The 21,964-nt window shown below is 34.5% G+C and overlaps 1 protein-coding gene, 1 long non-coding RNA gene and 1 pseudogene across 2 annotated transcripts in view; 2 read left to right on the top strand and 1 right to left on the bottom strand.

Annotated features, from left to right (window-relative positions):
- Positions 1-1,028: 1,028 nt before the first annotated feature.
- LOC126706382 (SART-1 family protein DOT2-like) lies at positions 1,029-4,013 on the top strand (annotated as a pseudogene).
- A 154-nt stretch (positions 4,014-4,167) lies between these two features.
- On the bottom strand, positions 4,168-6,632 carry LOC126706383 (uncharacterized). The gene is made up of 2 exons (XR_007648574.1): positions 6,309-6,632; positions 4,168-4,629 (listed from the first exon to the last, which is right to left on the bottom strand). It is a non-coding gene; the product is annotated as an uncharacterized LOC126706383 (long non-coding RNA).
- A 1,065-nt stretch (positions 6,633-7,697) lies between these two features.
- LOC126704873 (disease resistance protein RPV1-like) overlaps positions 7,698-21,964 on the top strand; it is an 88,827-nt gene continuing 74,560 nt past the window's right edge. Inside the window, exons 1-6 of the mRNA XM_050403866.1 lie at positions 7,698-8,182; positions 8,624-8,801; positions 8,897-9,387; positions 9,827-10,703; positions 10,793-11,638; positions 11,750-11,792. Coding sequence (XP_050259823.1) covers positions 7,698-8,182; positions 8,624-8,801; positions 8,897-9,387; positions 9,827-10,703; positions 10,793-11,638; positions 11,750-11,792 — 2,920 coding nt within the window. The remainder of the gene's footprint in view (positions 8,183-8,623; positions 8,802-8,896; positions 9,388-9,826; positions 10,704-10,792; positions 11,639-11,749; positions 11,793-21,964) is intronic.

Below are 21,964 nucleotides of genomic sequence, written 5' to 3'. Positions count from 1 at the left end.
TTCCAAATGGCCTCTGATCGATGATATAGTTGTTGCGTCAACACTGACCTCTGAAGTGGACCGGGGTGCAAGATCTCTAGCTCCTCATCGATCCGAGGCTCCATACTGCAAAAAGTATAGACAATTAAAAAGGTTATGAAAACCCCAATTTCTCTGTGCCAATGTCTGATAAGAGTTCATATATTTTCATTCCATCACCTTCAAAATTATATATATATATATATAGAAGATTCAAATGACAGTTAAACATTACAAGTGCATACAAACTAGATAAGAACATGTAGGTAAATAAAAGTTTACACTTGTTGGAACCATAAATTTGAAGTGAAAAAGAAAGAGTTATAGAAACATTCAAGCTTCAAGAGCATCAGCAAAATGTGACCAACTGACCATGCAAGAGGATGGCCCTTAACATAAAATTTGTAGGCCTTCTACATTCCTATTCTAAACTTATTTTCGTAAGTAAATAAGATTATATTTTTTAACATTATTCTTTCTTTTGTACATTTCCTAACTCCTTTCAGTCTCTAAATTGGTTGCCACCAAACAGTCATGCATTACAAATGATACTTTCCTACATAATACATGTTGACCATACTTTCCTGCTATCTTGGTTGTGCTTGTGTTTTGCCAGTAGCTGCTTTGTACTTAGCACTGTATTAGTTATTATTTAAGTTGTTTTTCCAGCATTCCCTTGGATTTTGTGTCTAAATTAGTTTAGCTGAATGGTGATTATTTGGTATAGTGATTTACATCGTATTTATCTCTTCTACTTTTTTTTGCATTCTATGTTGGCAGTGTGACAATTCTTCCAGAACTTTAAAAAGCCATTTTTCCAAAACATGTTTGATGTAATGTGAATATGTTTCTTTACACCTCTTTTTAACCTTTTTGTTCAGGAAAAGAGAAGAAAGATTGAACAAAAATTCTGAAGGTGTTTCTGAAGTTTTGTCATGGGTCAGTCAAAGTCGTAAGCTCGAGGAGAAAAGGATTGCTGAAAAGGAGAAAGCATTGTGGCTCTCAAAGATTTTTCCGGAACAGGTTGCGTTTTAATTGTGTTTCTTTGTATTATTTTTCTCAAATGATTGATTTCAGGCAGGATCTTTTATTAATATCACAGTGTGAATTTTCTCAGGACAATGTTGGTCAAGGAGACAGTGAAGATGAGGAAGAAAGCCACGGTACTGCGCGTAAGGGTTCTTACTCCTTATGATTTGTCTTGTAAAATCGAATTGATTTTGTGACATGATTTTGAATCAGTCCATTCTGCATTTTATTAGATTTTGAGTGCATAGATTGGACTGATTCAAATACCATACTCATCAAGTTCTATTGAGTAGTCATGAAATTTCCTAATGACATCCAAGCTCCATAATAGAACTAAAATTGTGTGTGTGACTGTAGTTAATTATTCTGATGAATTTACACCTGTTTATGATTTATGGCCCACTAGTTTGTTCTTCTAGAACCTAATCTGTAAGCAAGTGGTTTTGTTTGATGTGTTCCTACATCACTGATCAATACTGATATTGTTTCTATTTTGAATACTTTATAGATAATCTAGCAGGAGTTAAAGTTCTTCATGGCATTGACAAAGTAGTGGAAGGTGGGGCAGTTGTTTTAACACTAAAAGATCAGAATATACTTGCAGATGGTGACATCAATGAAGGTAAACTATTTTGGTGATACTTTTTGTTTGTCAGGGCCTTTTAAGATGAGTTGACACATTTATATAATAGAGGTTTTTGGTCTGGTGTGACAGAGATTGATATGCTTGAGAATGTTGAACTTGGAGAACAAAAGCAGCGAGATGAGGCTTACAAGGCTGCAAAGAAGAAAACAGGGATCTATGAGGATAAGTAAGATGGAAACTTATATAATTTGTTAATTATACCCATAATTATATGAAAAAAAATGATTGACATATGTTTTGCATTCTTATGTTTTAGGTTTAATGATGATCCCAGTGCAGAGAAGAAAATGTTGCCACAGTATGATGACCCCACTGCAGATGAGGTTTGATTTATGGTTTTTCCCATCACTCTTTCTTAAAATTTTAGTCTGAGAAATTGCTTTTCCTTTTTCAATTATAACAAGAAATGTTGTGCATGGGGATTGGTCATGAAATTTTTCACTTAATTTATTTTTCTTTACAGGGGTTAGCTCTGGATGAAAGAGGACGTTTCTCTGGCGAAGCAGAGAAAAAACTCCAAGAGGTAATTCTTTCTCCAAATTAAAAAAATAAAAAATAAAACTTGGAAAATGTAGGAGAAGAATGGTTGTGTTTGAGGATGAGGAACTGTGTGCGTAGTCATTTCATTCTTCGAAGTATTGTTTGTTGTGACTTCCTATTTATTCAAGTTGTAGTCCCATTCTTTCTACTTTCTGCTCTTATTTTATTGTACTAATTTATAGGGTTACGATTTTCCCTTTTGAAATGAATTCTCGCTTCTGTTGGTGTTTGAATGCATTTTAATTACTTAACTAGTTTTTTTCCCCCTAGCTTACGAACATTTTTTCCCCTTATTGCCAGCTTCGTAAAAGGTTAGAGGGTGCTTCCAATAACATTCACTTTGGAGATCTCAATGCAATTGGGAAGATCACATCAGATTACTATACTCAAGAAGAAATGCTTAAATTTAAAAAGCCCAAAAAAATGAAATCCTTGCGGAAGAAAGAGAAGCTGGATTTGGATGCGCTTGAAGCAGAAGCTCTCTCTTCAGGCTTGGGAGTTGGGGATCTTGGCTCTCGGAATGATGCAAGGAGGCAAGCCATCAAAGAGGAGCAAGAAAGAGCAGAGGCTGAATTGAGAAAAAATGCATACCAGTCAGCTTATGCTAAAGCCGATGAGGCATCAAAATCACTGCGGATGGAACAAACTCTTCCTGTTAAATTAGAGGAAGATGAGAATCCTGTTTTTGCAGATGAAGATGATGATCTTTATAAATCTTTAGAAAGAGCAAGGAAATTGGCTCTTAAAAAGTAAGAGGTGGAGGCAGCATCTGGTCCTCAAGCAATTGCACGTCTTGCCACTACTGCCAGCAGTCAAACTGCAGAAGATATAAACCCCACAACTGGAGAGTCGCAAGAAAACAAGGTTGTCTTTACAGAGATGGAGGAGTTTGTCTGGGATCTCCAGCTTGATGAAGGTATTTTTCTTTTAACGTTTGTTCATGTGTTTGCATAGAATTGAAATTTGAGCTGGCTGTGCCCTGCTTGAATTGAGATTTCTTCATATTTAATATTTTTGACTGCTTTACTATTTCTGGCCATTCAATATCTTGTGGTCAGTTGATATCCATCTTTTTATCTAGTCAAATTCAAGTTTAATAATGACCATTTTTCTTTGGAAGTTTTCCTGATCTTGTGCCTATCGGTTTCCTTGAGCTTTCATTTGTACCCCATTAAAATACAATTTCATGTCTTAATTTGCTACAGGTTTTCAATTCCTCCAATGGTTTTATATAAATAGAAATAACTTGTACTTTTGTGCTCTTTCAGAAGCCCGTAAGCCTGAAAATGAAGATGTTTTTATGCAAGAAGATGAAGAGCCAAGAGTTTCCGATGAAGAAGTAAAAGATGAGGCTGGTGGATGGACTGAAGTTAAAGATGTCAGTAAAGATGAGCACCTTGCGGATGAGGACATGGAGGAGATAGGTCCAGATGAAGCTATCCATGAAGTTGCAGTTGGGAAAGGGTTATCAGGTGCGCTGAAGCTGCTTAAAGATCGAGGAACACTTAAAGAAAGCATCGAGTGGGGTGGCAGAAACATGGACAAGAAGAAGAGCAAACTCGTGGGTATTGTAGATGATGATGAACCAAAGGAGCCTCGTTCATCCGCTCTAGTCGATTTTAAAAAGGAGATTTGCATTGAGCGGACAGATGAATTTGAGCGAATTGTAAGTGCTTCACTTAACCAGCCAATCATTTCTTATTTTTTTTCTTTAGCACAAATGGCCTCTCCCTCCCACACACAGATACAGATGTCAGTTACATAAACAAGAGCATTATGGTTCAGTTACATTCTCTATTTAATGGTTTAACATGACATCTGCTTGTGGGACCTCATATTCTGCTGGTTAATGAGGGAAATTATCAGAAAAGGAAAGCGCAATTAAGGGCACAAGCCTAGTACACAGAAAGTATACTAGAGAAACACCCCAAAACAAAAGCTAACGTCTCCCACAAATTTGAGATGGAAAAGTAATTTGCATATGATGTTCAATTATAGTGAGAACATACAAAATAGAAATTTCAGCTGCATCAAGGGAAATGCACGTCCCTCAAAATTCTTCACATTCCTCTCTCCAAATATACCATTTGATACAAAAGGGAACTACTTTCCAAATTTCACCACTACCAAGTCCTCCAAATTGTCCGTTCTAACATGCTGACAATATTTTCTCTAGCTAAAGAGGTTTTGCCACATAAACACATTGAACTAGTCAATTGATATGGGGGATTAAATTTAAGAGATGCATAAATTGAAGTACCTGGGCAAGGATTTTGAGCATAGTTGGTGATATATTCATCTGACCTGTCCACTTGGGGGTCCAAGGATATACATACATAGGCACACACTGCTGCCTGCATGTATGAATATTTACTCTAACAAATTCCTAGTTAGTTCTGCAGTAATTGATACAAATTTGAAACATTATATCCTGAAGTTATTCCAAGTTGGTGCTGATATAATTTAAAGGTTCTAGTGGGGCCAATGTTTAATTTGCAATTTCACATGAGCAGGTAGTGAAGAAAATTGGCCTTGTCAGTTTGTTTACAAGAAGTCTTCCTATCAGGATAATGCTGGTTGGACCGGCTATCACTTTGCAATGGTTATTCTATGACACCATCAAAGTTCTAAGTGGATTGTAAGTGCATTTTGTCCCCTTTCCCCTCCCCCAAAAAAAGAAATATAAATAAGAACCCAATATGATTATCTACTTTTTTATTTTCTTGGAAAGATTTATGTTGCTAAAAAAAAATATTTCTGTCATATGTTGATTCTTGCATGAGTTCATGTATATTTTAGGCCTTAGCGTCTGATAGTTCTATAGGTCTGCTACTCATGACTTGCGTCATGAGTGCCTTTGAGGTATGAATTTATGTCTGATAGGGGATTGTAGCATTTGGGTCAAGTGTTGGCACTTTTTTTTACCCACCACTCATGATCATGGTGTGAGCTACTGTTTCGTATTTGAAGTGCTTGTCACAATGACAGAAATTCAAAGTACAAGATTTCTAGTGTTTTGTAATTAAGGTGCTTGTTAAAAAAACTGTGATATGCCAAACAGGACAGCATTGATAGGCAATATCTTTGGTTAGGAGAGAAAAGCATAGACGCAGTCTAAAAGTAAGGCTGCGCTGGATGCAGTCAAGTCTTCGATATATTTCTTGTAAGAAGTGTAGTTGTGTTCAATAGTTGTAGTTCTACGACTACAAGATTTTATTCTTCCACGGACCTACAACTAAAGAATTTTATTTTGTTCCACTAAATTTGCACAATTCTAGAGTCCTACAATTAAGACTTCTAATCTTACGTATTTTTTTCTTGCCATTATATCCCCCAAATTTCATGTTTAAGCATTCCAAGATGCCAAGATTTATAACCCTACTCTCAAAATCCCCTTCTTCATAACAAATCTACAAATTAGCAGAGAAAGTCTTTGCAAGTACCATTGAACTAAAATTTCAACATAAGGTAACAAAAAATAGGTTTATTTCTTTCTAATATAAGGGTACTATGTGAAATGAAATTCAATATCTTAGCCTTGCATTGATGATAAATCAAAGTTATCTTACATTCTCATGTCTAGGATTGCATGTTTAGTGTGCTCTTTAGAAATTACATTCTTTCAACATGCTTTTCCATAACCATTTGTTTGTATAATTCCTAAAACTTTAGAACATGGGTGCTCGTTCCCAGGTGGTCATTGCTGGAAATAAAGCACTAGGTTTCCTTTAAACAATATTTCAGCAAAGCATTTGCCTCAAAAGTGAATCAAAGTTCCAAAATGCCATCTTTGAATCAAATCCAAAAATGGGTACTTCGATTTCCTTTAAATACCACATTTAATTTTTTTTTTTTTCAATTCTAACAATCACAAAAAACTAATGTCACTGCCAAAACATAACCATATTCTCAGAACACCAACAAAAAAAACACCAAAAAAAAAAAAAAAAAAACCAAAAAGATCCGAAAAACCCTAGGTCAAATCATGAAATTCCAAAATCTAAAATTGGAGAAAGAGAGACAGAGGAATCTAAGAAGCAAAAACGAGAAAGCATTCAGAAGAAAGAGAGAGTACCTTCGGCACGGCGGGCTACGAACGGCGTTGAGAATGAGCTCCGATTGCTTGAGAGACTACCTTCGTGATAGTGGCTACGAATTTGCTTCAAATTAGGGCCACGAATTTGCTTTATGAATGAATCAGTGAGTGAGTGAGTGAGAGTGAGTGAGTGAGAGTGAGTGAGTTTGAGAGGGCGGAGAGAAAGGGTGTGAGTGAGTGAGTGTGTGTTTGAACATTCAGATTTTGAAATGAGACGTTGAAAGAGCTGTGTATCTGTTATATTTCAGCATATCTCGAGTCTTATAAACTCGATATCTACGTGATTCCACTTGGCAATTTTGTCCAGGTAAGGTTAGCACAAAAATACTTAACTCGAGTTTCCAAAACTCGAGTTACAATTGAATCTCAAGTTTTAGAAACTCGAGATGCTATTTTCTTACATTGTTTCAGAACACGGCAACTAACAAGATTGTTAAAATATTATTGTTATTTAGAAAGGGTGTCCTAAAGGTGAAAGAAACAAAAGGAAGCTTAAGTGTGCGGCTGATGATTGATAAGGACAACAAGTAGGAGACGCTTTTGTTACAGGGAGTAAGAAAAATTAACACAAAGCTGGTTGGTAGGCGTAGGACAAGACAGGTAGAGACACCCGTGAGAGGAAAAAAGGCGAAAGGAACTAAACAGGTCAGCAAGTTAGGAAAGGACGTAGGGAAAGGAAACTAGTGTGACAAGACCCACCAGAAAGGCCGCCGGCAGAAATCCTATCAAAAAGTGGAAAGGCTCTCACTAGAGAGAGAAACTAGTGTGACAATACGACTAATGAAATCGCACTTAAGAAAGGGATGATTGGTCCTTCTACTTTGTCAATACTCTGCGCCTTCGCAGAATCCTCGTATAAAATCAGAAGCCGCCTTTTACTATCTCTCTCTCTCTCTCTCACTTTTGAAACTCCAAATTTTCAATACGATCTGAATTCCATTCGAACACATTTTCTGATGTGCTGATCTGATTACTTTTTCTCTTCTCGGATTAAATTCAATCTTTTTTTTGTTATTTTCCCAATCAAACGCACTGATCGATTCAGATCATTTCAATTAATTCTGTGCTCTCACCGAACCGAGGCTTCTACTGCAATAGACTCACTTCTCGAATCGGTGAAGCTACTGTCAAAAAGGTAGAGTTCGGTTTTTCCATGCGTTGACTCTCTCTCTCTCTCTCAAATTTTTTTTAATTAATTTTTTATTTCTTAATCTTATGCCTTATAGCTCTTAATGGCTGACCTGACCGAATCGGTGAAGCTACTGTCAAAAAGGTAGAGTTCGGTTTTTCCATGCGTTGACTCTCTCTCTCTCTCTATTTTTTTTTAATTAATTTTTTATTTCTTAATCTTATGCCTTATAGCTCTTAATGGCTGACCTGACCGATGGAGGAGGCTCCTCTTCTTCTTCCACTCACCGATGGAGCTATGACGTTTTTTTGAGCTTTAGAGGTGAAGATACCCGCAACGGTTTTACAGGTCATTTATATAAGACTTTGTGTGATAATGACATTTACACCTTCATCGACAATAATCTTTGGAAGGGAGAAGAAATTTTAGACGAACTTCACAAAACCATTGAAAGGTCAATGATTTCAGTCATTGTGTTCTCTGAAAACTATGCGAAGTCCCATTGGTGCTTGGATGAACTTGTCAAGATTATGCAGTGTAGGACGAATGGCCAATTGGTTCTACCGCTTTTTTATAGAGTTTATCCATCAGAAGTACGTAATCAAAGGGGAAATTTTGGGGCGGCGTTGACTAAATTTGAAGAAAAATTCAAAAATAAGGTGCAAAGTTGGAGGACAGCTCTAAGAGAAGTTGCTAGTTTAAGTGGATGGCATTACGACAATCGGTTAGTATTTCTTAATTAGACTCATGCTTTCGTGGTTTTTATAATTTTAATAGTTTGTCATAACCACTAGCCACATAACAAATTACGAAATTATTCTATTTTAATAATATCTCGGTAGTTAGGTTACAAAGTAAGGTTAAAGATTGGAAAAGAAAAATTTTAGAGTTTCTGTCATCTATTCTTTTGAAAGTTTTTCCAAAATTTCTTGATTATTTTGGTCAAGTATGGAAAGGCTAAATCTGATTTCCTAGCAAAAAAAAAGGCACTAAATTGATGATACTTCTCATATCCTTGAGTAATATGTCATTTACTTTAATTAATACTTATTCAATTGTAGGTTGTATTGCACAAAATTAGACATCTTGAATTTAGTTTATTTACATGTTATTATTCCCAACTAGTCCAACTCATTTATTGTCTATTATGCTCTGTGATTTGCAGTATCCCTGAATTTAAATTCATCCAACAACTTATTGAAACGATATCAGATATCAAATTAAATGGCACACGGTCATATGTTGCTAGATGCCCTGTTGGAGTAAATTCTGAGCTCTCACCAAACCAAGGCTTCTACTGCGATAGACTCACTCCTCGAATCTGTGAAGCTACTGTGAAAAAGGTAAAGTTCGGTTTTTCCATGTGTTGACTCTCTCTCTCTCAAATTTTTTATTTTTTTATTTTATAATTTTTATTTCTTAATCTTATGCCTTATAGATCTTAATGGCTAACCTGACCGATGGAGGAGGCTCCTCTTCTTCTTCCACTCACCGATGGAGTTATGACATCTTTTTGAGCTTTAGAGGTAAAGATACCCGCTACGGTTTTACAGGCCATTTATATAAGGCTTTGTGTGATAATGGCATGTACACCTTCAACGACGATGATATTCAGAGGGGAGAAGAAATTTCAAAGAAGCTTCTCAAAACCATTGAAAGGTCAATGATTTCGATCGTTGTGTTCTCTGAAAACTATGCGGAGTCCTCATGGTGTTTGGATGAACTTGTCAAGATTTTACAGTGTAGGACAAATGGCCAATTGGTTCTACCTCTTTTTTATAATGTCGATCCATCAGAAATACGTAATCAAAGGGGAAATTTTGGGGTGGCGTTGACTAAATTTGAAGAAAAATTCAAGAATAAGGTGCAAAGTTGGAGGACAGCTCTAAAAGAAGCTGCTAATTTGGCTGGATGGCATTACGACAATCGGTTAGTATCTCTTAATTAGTCTCATGCTTTTGTGGTTTTTATAATTTTAATAGTTTGTCATAGCCATTAGCTACATAACAAATTACGAAATTATTCTATTTTAATTATATCTTGGTAGTTAGGTTACTAATTAAGGTTAATGATTGGAATAGAAAAATTTTAGAGTTTCTGCTACCTATTCTTATGAAAGTTTTTCCAAAATTTCTTGATAATTTTGGTCAAGTATGGAAAGGCTAAATCTGATTTCCTAGCAAAAAAAGGTACTAAATTAATGATACTTCTCATATCCTTGAGTAATATGTCATTTACTTTAATTAATACTTATTCAAGTGTAGGTTGTATTGCACAAAATTAAACATCTTGAATTTAGTTTATTTACACATTATTATTTCCAACTAGTCCAACTTATTTATTGTCTATTATGCTCTGTGATTTGCAGTGTTTCTGAATCTAGATTCATCCAAAGAGTTATTAAAACAATATCAGATATGAAATTAAATGGCTCACGGTTATATATTGCTAAATTCCCTATTGGAGTAAATTCTCATGCCAAGGAGATAGAGTCACTTTTAGAGTCAAATGATGTTCGAATTGTAGTGATTCATGGTCTTGGGGGAATAGGAAAGACTACAATTGCAAAAGCTGTTTATAACAGAATTGTTGACAGTTTTGAAGGAAGTTGCTTTCTAGAGAATGTTATAGAAAATTCAAGGACAATTGATGGCACAATCCAGCTACAAGAGAAAATTCTTTCTAAGATCTTACAGGCCAGTCATGTGAAGGTGGATAATGTATCTAGGGGAATTAATGTGATAAAGGAAAGGCTTTGCAATAAGAGAGTTCTTTTAATTCTTGATGACGTGGATAATTCAAAACAAATAGAAGATTTGCTTGGAGAATGTGATTGGTTTCTTTCAAGAAGTAGAGTCATTATAACAACAAGAGATGAACACATGCTAGCTACTCTTCAACAAGGTTGCAAAACTTACAAGGTCAAGGAATTAGGCGCACATGAAGCTCTTGAACTCTTTAGTCAACATGCCTTCCATAAAAGCAAACCCCCACAAGATTATTTAGAACTTGCATACCAAGTTATGGACTATACCAAAGGCCTTCCACTAGCTCTAACAATCATAGGTTCTGATTTGTGTGGAAGAACAAAAGATGAATGGAAAACTGCAATAAATAAATATGAAAAAATTCCCAAAGCAAATATTCTTGAAATACTTAAAGTAAGTTATGATGGATTGGAAGAAACCGAAAAGGAAATAAATATGTCAGGTAGTTACTTTAAATTGGAGAAGCTATTCAAGCAGGTATGAGTACCATTATTTATGAATTTTGATTTCTTTAAATGTTTTTAAAATTTTTTTAATATAATTTTTTTTTCTTTCATTCCTTTCAGGGGGTCGAATTCAAAAATTTGAAACTTGTCAATCTAAGTTTTTGTGAATCCATTACAGATTTATCTAATTTGTGCACCCCAAACTTGGAAACATTGAACCTTTCTTCTTGTAGAAATTTAATCAAGGTTTTTGATTCCATTGGATCTCTTCCTAAGCTGAACACATGGAACCTTGAATACTACGGAGAACTTCGAAAACTTCCAAGTAGTCTCAGATTGAAATCTCTAAAATTTTTTACTTTATTTAGCTGCTCAAGGCGCGCAGGATTTCGAAAACTTCCAAGTAGTCTCAGATTGAAATCTCTCAAATTTTTTACTCTATTTAGCTACTCAAGGCTTGAGAAGTTCCCCAATATTCACCCAGAAACGAAATGTTTAGAGGATTTAAATTTGAGTTATAGTGGCATTAGAGAGTTACCTTCATCATTGGGGTATCTCACTAGGCTTAGAACGCTAGAGCTAGATAATTGTGTACAGGATTTGTTAGATGGAATCAATAAAATGCAACTGACTCCTATTGCATGGACTTCCTTTGATAACCTTTCGGAATATGGGCTTTTGAGTTTGGAAAGTCTACATCTCAGCTACTGTGGTGCAAATCTAATTGAATTAGATTTCTGGATGAAGCCCGAATACTTCCCCGAACTGAAAATTCTATATCTAAGTGGCTCCAATATTGTTACCATCCTGGAAAGCATTGCTAGCTTTACTAGTTTAGCAGATCTTTACATAGGCAATTGCATGAAGCTTCGGAAAATTCCAAGCCTTCCCCAATTTATACGAAGAGTGAGTGCAAGAAACTGCTTTTCATTGGATCCACAATCATTTAGAAGATTATGGACACAGGTATCCCTCTCTTTAAGTTTGAGTTGTAAAGAAACAAATTTTTTTATTTTCCTAAGTACATATTATGAGATGTTCTAACTTCAATTTCCTTTATTTGTTAAATGCAAGCAGTTTGGAGAAATTTTAGGGATTTTACCAAATAGAGTTTGTGAAGGTGAAAGAAGTGGCATATTAATGGATTCCTCCCTCTTTAATGCGGGCAATTATTATGAAATTAAAGTACCAGGAACTGAGATTCCAAACTGGTTCAAATTCGACCATCAGAGTGGTGGAAATTCCATATCATTCAGGATTGATCGTGAAGTTCCAAAAGCTGTTGTTTGCATTGCTTTTCAATTGGTGGAGGCACATATAAGAGGATCTTTTTCTGTTTACGTTTCTGTCAATGGTTGTAAAGAAAAACTCTCATTTCAAGATATTGAAGAAATGTCTGGGCATCTGTGGTTATTTTCTGTATCTAATTTGAAACTGCTTTATTTGAGTCCATATGAAGAGAATGACATTGAGGTTATATGTGAAATTGATGAGTCGAATGAAAGCTCTCTTTCTTTTCAGAACATTGAATTCATAAAGTGGATGGGGGTTCATGTAGAATGCATATGTTGTGGGGTTCACAACAAAAGAGGAGATTCCAGAGGTGTAGAATTCCGACTCCAAAGACGAAGAAGAAACCGTCGACCAACACATGGCATACATCACCAAATACCCTACCTCTCCCGCTTTGGATGGCTTCGAATCCGATTTCGACTCTGGAAACGGAGCTCCAAACTCTGGAGACAGAGCTCTCGTCCAACCCTTTTGACGGCTCCGGCTTATGATGTAGGGTTTCCAATGGATACCACAAATGGCCCATACCTTTGTCAATGATGATTCTGACATCAGTTTATATCCACTATCAAAGAAGACAAGAACAACTTGATTGAACTTCAAATAAATATACTTCCATCTGAAAAAAAACCTTGATGCCAAGGTATGCCTCCTTTAGTTACATCTCTTGGTGCTTTTGTCACTCTCTTTCTCTAAACTTAACGGCTCATTCATATGATTGTTGCTCAAGTATTTGTTGTGGTTCAAGTAAATAATAACGAAATCAAATTTATCAAAAAAAAAAAAAAAAAAAAACGAAATCAAGCTGTTGGACTTCGTAATTATTATTTATAAAAAAATTATTTATTTTCTTTATTTTAATGCAGATGGTGTCTTGTTGCTATTGAAGTAATTGGTAAACCAAAGATCCCTTTTCACCTTGCAATTTCATTTTAATTTATTATCATATTTGTCTTTTATCGTATTGATTTGTCTGCTTCAGGAACATAATTTCTTCTTATAAGATTTTCTAAACTTCAATTTTACAAAATAATGAGCGTGCTATTTGATTGTTTGAAATTGAAATTCAAGTCATGCACACAAGCTGTTTAGTGAAATGCTTATTTAGGATATTGAACCAGTTTGCTTAGATGTTTCAAACCTATGTTACTCATTGAGCCAAATGTTAAGGTTTTATTGTTAATTTCTACAAAAGTATTTTTCTTTGATTACTTCTGCTTTTCTTGTGGGTTTTAAATTTTTATATTGTTAATTGTCATATATGTTTCTTTGCTTTTATTGATTTACTGAATAATCTGTAATCTATCTCTAATATATTTAAAACTGAAGACGTTTGACTTTTAGTTGATCTCATAATAGTGTTACATAAGCTTTTGAGTTCTTATAATTTTATACATCATTATTTTAATATATGTGTGTGTGTATATGTTTTTTTTTTTTGTTTTTTTTGAATTTTTATTATAATGTAAATATAAATCATCTATTAAAATTTTATTACATTATATTTTCAATAAATGGTAGTTCCATATACAAACACAATCATAATAAATAAATGTCAATTAATAATTATCAAATTTCATATTTTATCCAAAAATATAAAAGTTTAAAAGAGTCATATCATGTTAAACTTTTCTGTGCATTGCATGGGTTAGCAACTGGGATGCACGGACGCGGCAAAATGGCCGCTGCACCCGCGTCCGACGCAGCGACGCGCGAGGGACGCCGCTGCCTGTGTGTCGAACTGCGTCCAGTTTTTTATTTTTTTATTTTATTTTATTTTATTTTTTCGTTTCCAGATTCGCGTTGACTCGCGCCGATTTGGCTCCCACGGGCGCCGAACCGGGCTGATTTGGATTGTATCGGCCGAATATCGGTGTGTTTCGACCGGAAAAAGGAAATCGGCCGGTGAGGAAAAAAAAAAAAAAACTTAAACCAAAAATACTGGTGGACTGGACTGGACTGGATATTGATACGCCACTGTCGCCGTTGGACTGAAATCGTATCTTTGCTTCTTCGTGTTCTTCTTTGCATCGTCTTCTTAAGTGAGTACTGAGTTGTTCTGTTTTTTTTTTTTTGGAAGTGTTCTGTAACTTCTGTTTCTCTTTTTGATAAGTACAACACTTAAAAACTCTTCTTTGTTTTTTGTGCCTCTCTGACCAAACGTGAGAGCCACATCTTCCCTTTTTTTTTTTTTTTTTTTTTTTTTTTTTTTTTTTAATGGGAAGCTACATGTGAGAGCCTCCTACTTTTTTTGTTTTTTTGTTTTTTTTTTTACTTATTATTATCTTTTTTATTTTATTATTTTATTATTATTATTATTATATGAGTTTTCTATTATTATTATTATATAAAAAAGCATGCTTAGTAATTTATTAAAAATATAAATAAAAATATTTTTAATAATTTTTTAATCGTCGAATCCCGCCGCACCCGCACCCACATTTTTCAAAAATTGCCGAGTTCCGCACCCGTACCCGTACCCGCACCCGCACCAGCACCTGCACCCACACCCGAGTCTCGAAACGCACCCGTGCTTCATAGGTTAGCAACTAGTATTAACTTTATTTGTTCATAAATTTATTGAAAGATAAATGACAACTGGACAGGAATGCATTGAGTTGGTTATGAAGAGAAATGAAAATTAAATTTGTGATAAACCATGGCCTCAAAAGCCTTTTCTTCTGCAGGACCTACCTTGAGAGTGGGGCTCCCTTCTTCATATTATTCATATTTGAAGAATATTATTCACATTTGATTGGTTGAGGAGTTATTAAGAACATGTTTTTATTTGCTTGTTTCCTTTGTTGTTAATTAGGATATTTTAATTAGTGAGGATGGGCAAGGCCACAACTTCATCATTGTTTGGATAACAACTGTACCTAGTGGTAAAGCATCTTTATCCCTTAAGTTTTTGTGCTTGAAAATGATCCTTCTATTCTATAGGATCCTCTGTTTGCATCTGATAGACCATTCTCTTAAGCTTAAATTAAAGGCGAAAAGCACATTTTCGTCCCTACATTTTCAAGCGATTCTTATTTTGGTCCCTAGATTTTATTTTTACCGCTTTTAGTCCTTATTTTTAAAAACGCGTTCTATTTTGGTCCCTACCGTCATTTCTGTAACGGAAATATCCTATGTGGCGAACGAAATGTACTGTTGACATATAAAGTGCTTACATGGCCATTAAAATAATAATAAAAAGTTTTAATTAACATTTAAAAACTCCATGTCAGCATTTAAAATGAATTTAAAATCAAAACCATTTTCTTTTTAAATTTGTCAATTTTAAAAATAAAATAAAATATTTTAAAAAATATGAATAGATTTTCTTCCAACTCTCTCTAATCTCAGACTTCCTCCCTCTCACCTCTAATCAAAACCATCTCAGATTCTTACACCTCAAACTTCCGTTTCTTGATCTCACTCTCTCTCTCTCAGTACCCCTTGGTCGAAACTCCCACCGTTCATCTCCTTTAATCGTCGTCGCCACCGCAGCTATCAAGTTGGTAAGATCCTCCTAGTCGATGGGTTCGGCAAGGTTCACAGGTGGTGGGATCCGTAAGGTTTATCGGTGGTGTGTTCAGTAAGGTTCACAGGTGGTGGGATCGGTAAGGTTCATCGGTGGTGGGTTCGACAAGGTGGTGGGTCAGTTTTTGGGTTGTATGTGGTGTGTGTTATGGGTTTCCAACAGATCTGAAGGCCCACGTTTTCCTCTTCTCCTCACTTTCTCATCTCACCCTCTCTATCTTGGGATTGAATTTGAAGAGGATCTGAAGCCGATCTTGGTTTATTTTATTTGTTTCTGATTTTTGAAAATTTTGAAAAACTCATTTGCTGTATGTGTTGAGAAGGGATATTCTGGGTTTGTCAAATGACTATTTGCTGCGTGTGTTGAGAAGGAATCTTCTGGGTTTGTGGGTTTGTGAAAGGACTATTTGTTGTGTGTGTTGAGAAGGGATCTTCTGGGTTTGTGAAAGGGAGTTTTTTGGGTTTATGAATGAGAATTTGTTGGGTTTGTGAAAAGGGGATTTTCTGGATTACCAATTAGGAGAAAAAAATGTTCAGATCTTGAGATTGACGTTGCCAAGAAAATGCTTAATTAAATTTTATTTTGTTTAACTGTTATTGATCTGAGTTTTGATGTGTTTGGCTCTAAAGAAAGTACAAGAAAGACAGAGAAATGAAAAGAAACTAAGAATTAATTTGCTAAGAATATGAATATGAACAGTCATGTTCTTGGGGAAGAACACAAAAAACATATATGAATATGTTTTTCTGAAGAAAATAATGAAAGGAAAAGAAAATTTTATTTTAATTTGGTTTTAAAAATCACATGTTTTAGAATTTTGTTTTAATTTTTTCTGACATCGCTTTTTTTAATATTTAAAATGCTGATGTGGCATTATTTAAATGTTAATTAAAACTTTTTATTATTATTTTAATAGCCATGTAAGCACTTTATATGCCAACAGTACGTTCCGTCCGCCACATAGGATATTTCCGTTACAGAGACGACAGTAGGGACTAAAACGGAACGCGTTTTTTAAAATAAGGACTAAAAGCGGTAAAAATAAAATCTAGGGACCAAAATGGGAATCGCTTGAAAATGTAAGGACGAAAATGTGCTTTTCGCCTAAATTAAATTCTCAAAGTAGTTTCAAGTCATGTTGTTGCCATTGGAAAACAAGACAATTAGTAACTGATTTGGAAGTGCATATAAACTGATTTGGCCCATGACCAGCCAAGTCTCTATACAGTCAAGAGAGCCTAGCTTCTCCATTGTTAATTCTCAAATGAAAGAGCAGAACTTGGTGACTTGACTCTCAGATGTGGGCTGACCTGTAGAAGCTTGAACTCCATTTCGAAGTCTTTACTTTCCTTTGGAAACTGCTAAATGATGGTCTTCCAGTGAGAAGGGAGTCAGCAAATAGGAATCTCATCACTGATGCTTCTTGCCTTTATGTGCTATAGAAGAGGGATACCTGGATTGTCTATTTATTGCCTATAACTTAGCTTGTGCAATGTGTTTAAGATCCCACTCACCATTGGAAGGTAATTGAATCAAAGTCAAGTCATAATTGCATTGCTACTTGGCTGGAAAGAGTTTATAACCTTAGTACCAGTGCAATCACTTCACTGTATTCTTTGCCAACACTCTTTGGGCTATTCGGATACATAGAAACAAAGCAGTGCATGAAGGAATAAGTGTTAATGCTAGCTTTGAAGTCCTAAGTCATAGTTCTTACCTCTCTGCTATTTATAGGGATGCAGCAAATGCATGGTAAATGGACACTCCTGTTAAACAACCTGATGTGCTCTTCAGCAGGTTACTTGGCAGTATAGCACATGATTGGATGTTGAAGGTATGGATCCCTCTCTCTTTTTGTGATATGTCTATACGATGTTGTAAAACTTTTAGAGAATTTGGTAAATATAATTATTGTTGGATGTTGTTGGATGTTTATTCTTATCTTTATGATTGATGGACAAACTTATCATATAGAAAAGAGAGTGATAGAACCAATCACAAGGGGTCCTTTACAATTTTATATTGCCATTCATAAATTTTTTAATCCATAGTTAAATACAATTTCTTCCATGTAGATTTGGAATTGCTATCTAGAACCAAAGTTAAGGGAATCTTGATATTCAATGTTTAGTGATTTATAGATTTGTTGGGGAGATAACACCTTGGGGAGAGTCCAATTTAGGTAATATAACATATAGAGACACACTTAACCCAAAATGCCTAATTACAATACGTTTGAACTCAACTATGTTATATTAACCACTCATTTTTCTCATCATTATTCAATATGTGATTTCACTCACACATGTATACAAACAATCTCCCCTTCACATGTGAGTCTTTACCTCTCTGTGGGCCATGAACAAGTCCTATTCTCTCCCCCCCTGCCTTATGGGTTCTCTCTTCATCAACACGTCGTCCATAGGCCTCTCGTACACCATATATGAGAACCATGTGTCAACGCTACATGTTCATCCATAGGAACCCCGCCTGTCCATGTCCATGGGAACCTTGGACCACACCATTATTTAGTACCTTTAGCAACACTCATTTGTTAGGCCTTTTTCCATGGTCCTTTGTGTGGGCCCTTTAGGCTTACTTTGTCCTGGCCAGGTAGGAACCTTTAACACTTGTTGGGAAGATAACACCTCGGGAAAACTCTAATTGAGTAGTTAATATAAGAGCATTTGTATTAGCTCGTGCAAAAAATTCTATTTATTTTAGCATAAGAACTTACTTTTTTTATTTTATACAACCACTTTTCAAAACACTCCATATTAGTTTATCTATTTTACACTATATTTTATTAAAATATTATATATAAATTATTTATTATTTTTCCAAATCATATCCCTCTCTCTCTTTCTCGTCTTTACCATTCTATAAACCACAAATAACAGCAAACCGCCCGCCAAAATCACAACCTCTCTCTTCCTCAACTAAAAACCCCACCCAAATCATAGCAAACCAACCACTAAAATCACAGAAAAACTAGGACCGAGAAAGAAACCCTAGTAAATCACCCAGCTTTTGAAGAAAATTACCCACCTTTGAATGAATATTGGCAATAGAGTTTAGCTAAACCACTGACATGATGCTCTGAAGCTTTTGATCTTGTCATAGGTTAGTGGGGTTGGTGTGATTTTTTCTTTCTTTCATATAATCAAGCAAAATGATGAAAACAATCCTACTCTCCTTGAATGGAGCATAGTTTTACCTTCATGCACTTCTTTGTCCTTCCCTGTTCTTTTTTATCATTGTAATTTGGGTTACTAATTTCTACCACTGTAGTACTTGGTTGGATATTCTCTAATAAAGAGTTTTTACGTTATTTAAAAAAAAAAAAAAAATCCTACTTTAAACAAACCACAAATTTTCAAGGTAACCCATTTGATTATTTGCTACACATTTATACATCAGTGGGCAATAATGTGTAAATTTGGCACTGCTGACGTGAGTGCTCTAACATGTAGAGATATATTTAACCCAAAAGGCCTAATGGGTGTGAACTCAATTATGTTATATTAATTGTTCATTCTTCTCATCAGTATTCAATGTGGGACTTATACCAACAAGATTACCATCAAAATATATAGAATTTGTAACCAAACACATGGTTCATAATTAGGATTTCTGCTTATTGTGTTTTTCATTGCATTTGAACAACTCTTAACTTTTTCTCATTGCTTGTTTAGATGATGGACACTGTAATTGATCCTTATAAATGAACAATTTTATCAACATTTTCTTCATATAATCATGCTAAGTTATATTTTCAATTGCTGTTACCATGGATCATTTATCACTTTTTGATCCTTTGTGCATTGACTATTTGAGGGCATACCGAATATCACATATCAATAATTTAATGCGATCAAGGTGGTTCTGTCTAATGGGAGGGAATCTATGTGGGTATTTAATTTTCATGTTTCAATCTTTCAGGTACCAAGAGAAAAGGTGCAATTAAAGGAACCAAGTTAAGCAGTTCAAAAGTTTCATTGTTGGTTGATTTGTAGATGGATGATGGTGTAGATCTTTTAGTTTTCATGTCAATTCTAATACAAAAGTTTTCACTTCAGATTTCTTTGGTAATCCTGATGATAGAGTAATGTTTTACCATGCCATGTACATGGTGGTGTTGGTTGATCTTTTTTAAGAGGATTATGATGTATTTAATTTAGGTGTATCATGTTTTTCTTTTCCTTTGTTTATGCATGGGAAGAAGATTATAAAGTATTTAAGTTGTTTTGTAATATTCTCTCTCGCTCTCTCTCTCTGTTTTTAATCTTGTTTTCCTAGGAGGACTTGGTGAGGATCATAGGGCATTTAATTTTGGTGCTGGTGTTGCAGATAGTAATGGCTGACCAGATCTTTATAATTAGTTTCTTAGATATTCTGTATCATTTAGAGTGATGTTTGGCAAACCAAAAAGATGCTTCAGTCCAGTTTTGAATCAATTTTGAATGGATGTGAACTTGAATGCTAAAAACCTACCTTGGTGTTTGATAAGCATAATTCAGGACTTTTCCCATGATCTGATTGGGGATGAAAAGATTGGTTGAACTTCCTAATCACTTCTTATCATTTAGGTTTCTTCGAATTCAAAGGTCATAGACAGATGCAATGCCTTTTATTTATCTTCAAAATTGTCAGTAGCTGACAACTTTGGTGGCTCAAGACATGAAAATTATCACAAGATCTCCCTCTCTTTGGGCACGTGCATTTAATCCGATCAAATCTTCCAAAAGTGTTAGGGTAGAAAATGTAGAATGTCATTTGAGAGTTTGGTATGGGCTAGAAGGGAAAAGATGAGTACCTCATTATGTTCTCTCTTCCTTTCTCAAATTTGGTGAGCATCTGGTAGAACCAATGAATTACAAACTCTGTTGTTGTAGAATTTTGATGATTAAGATTTCATCATGTTTGTGTTATTACTGGAAGAACCAATGAATTAATAGTCATGATATATAAACTGAAAACTATTGGCTGATCTCTTTCTAGCACGTTAATCAGCAAAATACTTATATTGTTACTTGAAATTATTCTCCTTAATAATTTACACTAACTAAAATGTCTTGAATTCTTACAAGCATATACCCGCAGCAAGTACTACGGGAATCATTCCTCAGGTAATTGATACAACATATCTCAATTACACAAATATGGTCACCAAATAATAATTCCTGACAATGCCAGAAACATTTTCAATATAGAATTTTAGTTCAAGATTAAGGGGAAAAAAAAAAAAAAAAACCATTTCTATGAACCTTACTACCAATCTTTATTTATTTAGTTATATATTTTGATAGGTAAGAATAAAAAAGGAACCAAATTTAGAGTGCTAATGTTAGTCACCTTAAGTCCAATGGTGTATAAAAAGGACATGCATATGAAACTTTTGATTATGACGAAGGAAAATAATTCCGCTTAAAGAATGCACACAAATTCTTCATATTAAACACTTGGCAGGTAATACAGCTTCCAAAATTTTATTCACTACAATACTCTAAAGAGCCTGTAAGTCAGCTGGCTCGTGCCATGTTTACTAAAAGAAAAATACACCATTGTGTCGTACCAGTGCACATATTAACATTGATGCAGTAATTAATCATGTATATTAATATGTATAGAGTTCTTCTCATGTTTTAATTCTTGGATCTTGTTTGTTCATAATTTTTAATCTTAGATCTATGATTAGTTGCCACTGAGTCTTAGATCTATAATTATTTCATGCATAAGAGGTTTCTCTTGTTTTCCGAATCAAAATTTAGACCTAAAGTTTCTTTTGTAAAATTCATTCTATCTTTTTCATCAAAAACCAGTTCTGTATTTTTCCGTAAAAAATTCATTGTTTTCCATAATAAAAACCAAATATGTATTTTTCTATAAAAAAATTCATTATTTTACGTAATAAAACCATATCTGTATTTCCCTATTAAAAATTCATGGTTTTACATAATAAAAACCATATCTGCATTTTATCATAAAAAATTCATTGTTTCCATGTCATCAATTTTGGATTTGAATATTTTTCATACAAACCCATAATCTTTCATGATAAACATCAGATTTGAGTCTTTCTATCAAAAGCATCATTTTTTTTTTTTTGCATAAAAAATCAGATTTGAACTTTTTCATTAAAAAAAAAAAAAATCATCTTTTCATTCATAACAAAATAAATAAAACATTTTTTCAAATAAAATATATATTCTTTGCATAGAAATATGTAGATCTAAGATTCTTAAATAGAATTTAGTCATTGATTTAGGAAAACTAACAATTATACATTGCATCTCATAGTTTGTTGCATGTCGTTGATTGTGGGTACATAATGGTCATTCACAAAAATTTAAATTCAATAAAATACAATAACACCATGGATAGCAAAAACCTGTAGCCAAACACCATCATCATCTCTGTTGCCCAAATCAAAATCAAAATCCCTAAAAACTTCAATCTCAGACTCTACT

Source organism: Quercus robur, chromosome 11 (genome assembly GCF_932294415.1).
Source record: "Quercus robur chromosome 11, dhQueRobu3.1, whole genome shotgun sequence".
Lineage (NCBI taxonomy): Eukaryota > Viridiplantae > Streptophyta > Magnoliopsida > Fagales > Fagaceae > Quercus > Quercus robur.
This window is presented reverse-complemented; position numbering and strand designations above follow the sequence as displayed.